General features: G+C 45.3%; 1 protein-coding gene and 1 long non-coding RNA gene across 2 annotated transcripts; both read right to left on the minus strand.

Moving 5' to 3' along the window:
- Positions 1 to 419: 419 nt before the first annotated feature.
- Positions 420 to 826, minus strand: LOC124030198. Its single transcript, XR_006837920.1, has 3 exons — positions 751 to 826; positions 584 to 647; positions 420 to 490 (listed from the first exon to the last, which is right to left on the minus strand). It is a non-coding gene; the product is annotated as an uncharacterized LOC124030198 (long non-coding RNA).
- A 748-nt stretch (positions 827 to 1,574) lies between these two features.
- LOC124030199 (dual 3',5'-cyclic-AMP and -GMP phosphodiesterase 11A-like) lies at positions 1,575 to 5,941 on the minus strand (the record flags this gene model as incomplete). Its single annotated transcript, XM_046341645.1, has 6 exons — positions 1,575 to 1,638; positions 1,768 to 1,868; positions 2,236 to 2,326; positions 2,509 to 2,618; positions 3,797 to 3,904; positions 5,795 to 5,941. Coding segments are annotated over 6 exons (621 nt in total), but the record flags the coding sequence as incomplete, so codon positions are not given.
- Between the last annotated feature and the right edge of the window lie 1,003 nt (positions 5,942 to 6,944).

The raw sequence follows: 6,944 nt of genomic DNA on the forward strand, positions 1-6,944 counted from the left end.
TTTATTTTGAAGGGAGGGGTAGTTGGAAGTGAAGTTGTACAATGAAGTGTAATTTAACAGGAAGTGTAGTTTAACAGGAAGTGTAGTTTAACAGGAAGTGTAGTTTAACAGGAAGTGTAGTTTAATGGGAAGTGTAGTTTAACAGGAAGTGTAGTTTAATGGAAGTGTAGTTTAACAGAAGTGTAGTTTAACAGGAAGTGGTTTGAAGGAAGTGTAGTTTGAAGGGAAGTATAGTTTAATGGAAGTGTAGTTTAACAGGAAGTGTAGTTTGTGGGACGTAGTTTAACAGGAAGTGTATTTTAATGGGAAGTGGTTTAACGGGAAGTTTAGTTTAACAGGAAGTGTAATTTGAAGGGAAGTAGTTTGAAGGGAAGTGTAGTTTGAAAGGAGGTGTTACAGTAGTACTGTATTCTGCCGCTGGAGTTAACTTGAGCTCTGACCTCTCCCTGTCACCTTGCTCGAAAAACTCACTGGTCACCAACTCCGCAACCTGTCGTGGGATTTCAAAGTTATGTCAATCATGTCAATGATGATCCTATGGACTCTAGTCAAAACTAGTACATTAAGTTTTGTAACATTTCACCTGTTTGGAGATCTCCCAGGGGCGGGTCACTGCACCCAAGTCACATGCTGTCATTAGCATAGACCTGGTGATGACAGAGGTCAGAGGTTGTTTAGAACCAAACCAAGTCTCCACATAAGGAGATTGTTGATCATGGTTCAATAGACAAGTAAGAAAGATGGAAGGACCTGAGAAGTTCTCTGTGAGCCTCGTCTGTCCAGCTGAACTCTCCAGAGAGAACACGGTCAAAGAACTGGCTCCTCCTCCTGTTTAGGATTACAGACAGAGTCAAAGAACTGGCTCTTCCTCCTGTTTAGGATTACAGACAGAGTCAAAGAACTGGCTCCTCCTCCTGTTTAGGAGCACAGACAGAGTCAGAGAACTGGCTCCTCCTCCTGTTTAGGAGCACAGACAGAGTCAGAGAACTGGCTCCTCCTCCTGTTTAGGAGCACAGACAGAGTCAAAGAACTGGCTCCTCCTCCTGTTTAGGAGCACAGACAGAGTCAAAGAACTGGCTCCTCCTCCTGTTTAGGAGCACAGACAGTCAAAGAACTGGCTCCTCCTCCTGTTTAGGAGTACAGACAGAGTCACAGAACTGGCTCCTCCTCCTGTTTAGGAGCACAGACAGAGTCACAGAACTGGCTCCTCCTCCTGTTTAGGAGTACAGACAGAGTCACAGAACTGGCTCCTCCTCCTGTTTAGGAGTACAGACAGAGTCACAGAACTGGCTCCTCCTCCTGTTTAGGAGCACAGACAGAGTCACAGAACTGGCTCCTCCTCCTGTTTAGGAGCACAGACAGAGTCACAGAACTGGCTCCTCCTGTTTAGGAGCACAGACAGTCAAAGAACTGGCTCCTCCTCCTGTTTAGGAGCACAGACAGAGTCACAGAACTGGCTCCTCCTCCTGTTTAGGAGCACAGATAGAGTCACAGAACTGGCTCCTCCTCCTGTTTAGGAGCACAGACAGAGTCACAGAACTGGCTCCTCCTCCTGTTTAGGAGCACAGATAGAGTCACAGAACTGGCTCCTCCTCCTGTTTAGGAGCACAGACAAAGTCACAGAACTGGCTCCTCCTCCTGTTTAGGAGCACAGATAGAGTCACAGAACGGATACAAGGAAAAGGAGGGAGGTTCAATGGCAAAGCAGATGGGAGGAGCCTGAGTGCCGGTCTGTTTCTGTTCTACAACTGCATGTGGAAGTCTTACTGGAAGTGCAGGGTGAGGTCAGTGGAGAGGATGGCCTGTTTCAGTAGCTGCATCATACTACTGTACTCTTTGGAACACAGGTTGGCAAAGATATTATGACCCTGTTGGAAGACATGAGCAAAATATATATTAAGATATTATGACCCTGTTGGAAGACATGAGCAAAATGTATATTAACATATTATGACCCTGTTGGAAGACATGAGCAAAATATATATTAAGATATTATGACCCTGTTGGAAGACATGAGCAAAATATATATTAACATATTATGACCCTGTTGGAAGACATGAGCAAAATATATATTAAGATATTATGACCCTGTTGGAAGACATGAGCAAAATATATATTAAGATATTATGACCCTGTTGAAAAAGATATATTATCAGGTAATACATGGAAGGGGGAATGTCAGGGTTGGGGAATAAATGGAAGCTCTTAAGTAAAGGTGATGGTAGCCAAGGTCACCTCACTCTGTAGGATCATGACTGCATGGTTGAAGTGATGGTGCTCCAGAGTAGCTGATGTCCCGTAGAGCAGGGCCAGAGCAGAGCCAGTCCTGTAGGAAGCAGCAGAGGAGGGACATTCAACTGATTGATTTAACAGGGAAGATGGACGGACAGGCAGACGGGCGGACGGACGGACGTGCAGACTGACTGATCAGACTAATATCGTCCTAATTTTTCTTTATTTTCCTTCATTTTCCTTATTTCTCTTCGGTGCTCAGCCGAGGTGACTCACTTGGCCTGGAAGGCGTTGTTGGTGCCACGGTGGTCTAAGTCATGGCAGAGACAACCCACCATCAACGCCAGGGTCTCTGCATCCGACAGAACATCCTGGAAACCAGCCGTCTGTGGACACAGAGGTAACTGAAGTACCGAAACTATCCAAGACATTACTAGTGTCCCAAACGGCACTCTATTCACTATATAGTGCACTACCCTTGTCCCGTCCCTGGTCAAAAGTGGAGAACAAAATAGGTAATTTGGGACAGAACCATTGTAATTGGTTAATCTTTACTTTAATTGCCTTGGTGGGGAAACAAATTGAGGAACAATGTGAACAAAACAGTTTGCCCTGACAAAGGGGATGAATACTTATTGACTCAAGGCATTTCAGCCTTAAATGTTAAATCATTTAAAAAGTTTCAACATTCCATGTTGACATTACGGGGTATTGTGTGTGGGCAAGTGACACAAAATCTCAATTTAAGAAATGTTTTAATTCTGGCTGTAACACAACAAAATGTGGAAAAAGTCAAGGGGTGTGGATTCTTGATGAAGGCACAGTAGAACCCTTTTTTGAAGGTTCTATAAGGGTTTTAAATTGAACTTTTACAGTGCTGTAGAGAACCCTTTCCTAAGGTTCTACAAAGAACCATTCAAATATGGTTCTACATACAATAGCACCAAAAAGGTTCCGCTATGCTTACAACCCTTTTCATTGTTATTGAGAACGCCTTTTAATGGTTCTTTATAGAACCTTTATGGAGAATGGTTCTTTAAAGAATCTTTGTCAATCTCAAAGATTCTACAAATAACCTTTTGAAGAACATTACACTGTGTTTTATTCTGGTTAGTCGTATTATATTGTTAAAACTCCATAGTTGTCATTATTGTGTTAACTGGTAGCTGTGGAAGGTCTGGGGTCCCTGAGGAGAGGATTGGGATCGTCTGGCTCAGCAAACAGAACTGACACAAGGTCTTACACAGAGTCTTTTACAGGACACTGTCCTGGTCATATTCAAATCTGACATGGAATAACACAACAGATTAGATCAACTGGAATGACACTCTCACTCACGGCTGCACACATTTCTATTTGAGCAAACCCCGCCCTTACATTTTAATTATCACTAAAAGATCAAAGAACCCTTTTATGAACTGCAAAGAACCATTTAAGGGCTCAAAGGGAACTTTGACTCATTATGGTTCGGTTCCACATTGAACCATCCGCCTTACCAAAGAACCCTTGAGGAACCCTCTTTTCTAAATGTGTACATAGAGCATATTTTGTTGCGTTGACTCACTGTGATCATGAGGAACATGCACTGGCACACGTTGAAGGCATGCCTCCAGTTATGGTATGCCACCGTGCGATAGTTCTTCCTCACCGTCAACAGCCAGCGACACAGGACCTGAGAGGGAGGAGGGACAGACATAAGGAATAAATGTTTGCTTTGCTGTCGTTCTCATATCAGGTGTTACTGTAACATGTCACCAAGAGAGTTCATCAAAAACAAGATCAATAGGGTTGTAATATTCTGGTACTCCCAATAGGGTTGTAATATTCTGGTACTCCCAATAGGGTTGTAATATTCTGGTACTCCCAATAGGGTTGTAATATTCTGGTACTCCCAATAGGGTTGTAATATTCTGGGACTCCCAATAGGGTTGTAATATTCTGGTACTCCCAATAGGGTTGTAATATTCTGGTACTCCCAATAGGGTTGCAATATTCTGGTACTCCCAATAGGGTTGTAATATTCTGGTACTCCCAATAGGGTTGTAATATTCTGGTACTCCCAATAGGGTTGTAAAATGCTGGTAATATTCTGGTACTCCCAATCGGGTTGTAATATTCTGGTACCCCCAATCGGGTTGTAATATTCTGGTACTCCCAATAGGGTTGTAATATTCTGGTACTCCCAATAGGGTTGTAATATTCTGGTACTCCCAATAGGGTTGCAATTTTCTGGTACTCCCAATAATATTCTGGGGTTGTAATATTCTGGTACTCCCAATAGGGTTGTAATATTCTGGTACTCCCAATAGGGTTGTAATATTCTGGTACTCCCAATAGGGTTGTAATATTCTGGTACTCCCAATAGGGTTGTAATATTCTGGTACTCCCAATAGGGTTGTAATATTCTGGTACTCCCAATAGGGTTGCAATATTCTGGTACTCCCAATAGGGTTGTAATATTCTGGTACCCCCAATAGGGTTGTAATATTCTGGTACTCCCAATAGGGTTGCAATATTCTGGTACTCCCAATAGGGTTGTAATATTCTGGTACTCCCAATAGGGTTGTAATATTCTGGTACTCCCAATAGGGTTGTAATATTCTGGTACCCCAATAGGGTTGCAATATTCTGGTACCCCCAATAGGGTTGTAATATTCTGGTACTCCCAATAGGGTTGTAATATTCTGGTACTCCCAATAGGGTTGTAATATTCTGGTACTCCCAATAGGCTTGTAATATTCTGGTACTCCCTATTGGGTTGCAATATTCTGGTACTCCCAATAGGCTTGTAATATTCTGGTACTCCCAATAGGGTTGTAATATTCTGGTACTCCCAATAGGGTTGTAATATTCTGGTACTCCAAATAGGGTTGTAATATTCTGGTACTCCCAATAGGGTTGTAAAATGCTGGTACTCCCAATAGGGTTGTAATATTCTGGTACTCCCAATAGGGTTGTAATATTCTGGTACTCCCAATAGGGTTGTAATATTCTGGTACTCCCAATAGGGTTGTAATATTCTGGTACTCCCAATAGGGTTGCAATATTCTGGTACTCCCAATCGGGTTGTAATATTCTGGTACCCCCAATCGGGTTGTAATATTCTGGTACTCCCAATAGGGTTGTAATATTCTGGTACTCCCAATAGGGTTGTAATATTCTGGTAGGGTTGTAATATTCTGGTACTCCCAATAGGGTTGTAATATTCTGGTACTCCCAAAAGGGTTGTAATATTCTGGTACTCCCAATAGGGTTGTAATATTCTGGTACTCCCAATAGGGTTGTAATATTCTGGTACTCCCAATAGGGTTGTAATATTCTGGTACTCCCAATAGGGTTGTAATATTCTGGTACTCCCAAAAGGGTTGTAATATTCTGGTACTCCCAAAATTCCCAGGTTTTACAGAAACCCCAGTTGGAAGATTCCCGGAATCAGGACAGAATAACCAGGAAATCTGTTACAATCCAACCAGGATTTCTGGAAAATGTAGTGATTTTGGAAAAGTTGCTGGAGAGAAATAAGAAAGCCTCTCCATTCTCCCTCATTGTTGACCTCACTCACGTCGTAGTCAATCTTAAACTTCTGGACGGCTCCGAGTTCCAGAAACATCCGGAGGGAGGCAGTGATCATGGCGTCGTTGTCCAATGAGAAATCGTTGAAGTGGAACTCTTCGATGCCCAGCTCACTGCTCAAAGGGATCTTAGCAGCCTGAGGGAGTAGAATGTGGGGGAGAATATTGAGCGTCCTAGAAGGTGAACAGGAAATAACAAACTCAAAGCCTCACCTCCACCTCCCCCTCCTCACCAGTCCCTCAGTCCCTCTTTATGATAGGTCCTCCGACCCCCACCTCCACCTCCCCTCCTCACCAGTCCCTCAGTCCCTCTTTATGATAGGTCCTCTGACCCCCACCTCCACCCCCCCCTCACCAGTCCCTCAGTCCCTCTTTATGATAGGTCCTCCGACCCCCACCTCCACCTCCCCTCCTCACCCAGTCCCTCAGTCCCTCTTTATGATAGGTCCTCTGACCCCACCTCCACCTCCCCTCCTCCACCAGTCCCTCAGTCCCTCTTTATGATAGGTCCTCCGACCCCCACCTCCCTCCCTCACCTCCCAGTCCCTCCTCACCCCCAGTCCCTCAGTCCCTCTTTATGATAGGTCCTCCGACCCCACCTCACCCCCCACCACCGTCCTCACCAGTCCCTCAGTCCCTCTTTATGATAGGTCCTCCGACCCCCACCTCCACCCCCACCCTCACCGGTCCCTCAGTCCCTCTTTATGATAGGTCCTTAGGCCCCCACCTCCACCCCCCTCACCAGTCCCTCAGTCCCTCTTTTATGATAGGTCCTCCGACCCCCACCTCCACCCCCTCACCAGTCCTCCACCCTCACCAGTCCCTCTTTATGATAGGTCCTCCACCCCCACCTCCACCCTCACCAGTCCCTCAGTCCCTCTTTATGATAGGTCCTCCGACCCCCACCTCCACCCCCCCCTCACCAGTCCCTCAGTCCCTCTTTATGATAGGTCCTCCGACCCCCACCTCCACCCCCCCTCACCAGTCCCTCAGTCCCTCTTTATGATAGGTCCTCCGACCCCACCTCCACCTCCTCCTCACCAGTCCCTCAGTCCCTCTTTATGATAGGTCCTCCGACCCCCACCTCCACCTCCCTCCTCACCAGTCCCTCAGTCCCTCTTTATGATAGGTCCTCCGACC

The sequence above is a fragment of the Oncorhynchus gorbuscha genome, unplaced genomic scaffold (assembly GCF_021184085.1).
Source record: "Oncorhynchus gorbuscha isolate QuinsamMale2020 ecotype Even-year unplaced genomic scaffold, OgorEven_v1.0 Un_scaffold_9875, whole genome shotgun sequence".
In the NCBI taxonomy this organism is placed as follows: domain Eukaryota; kingdom Metazoa; phylum Chordata; class Actinopteri; order Salmoniformes; family Salmonidae; genus Oncorhynchus; species Oncorhynchus gorbuscha.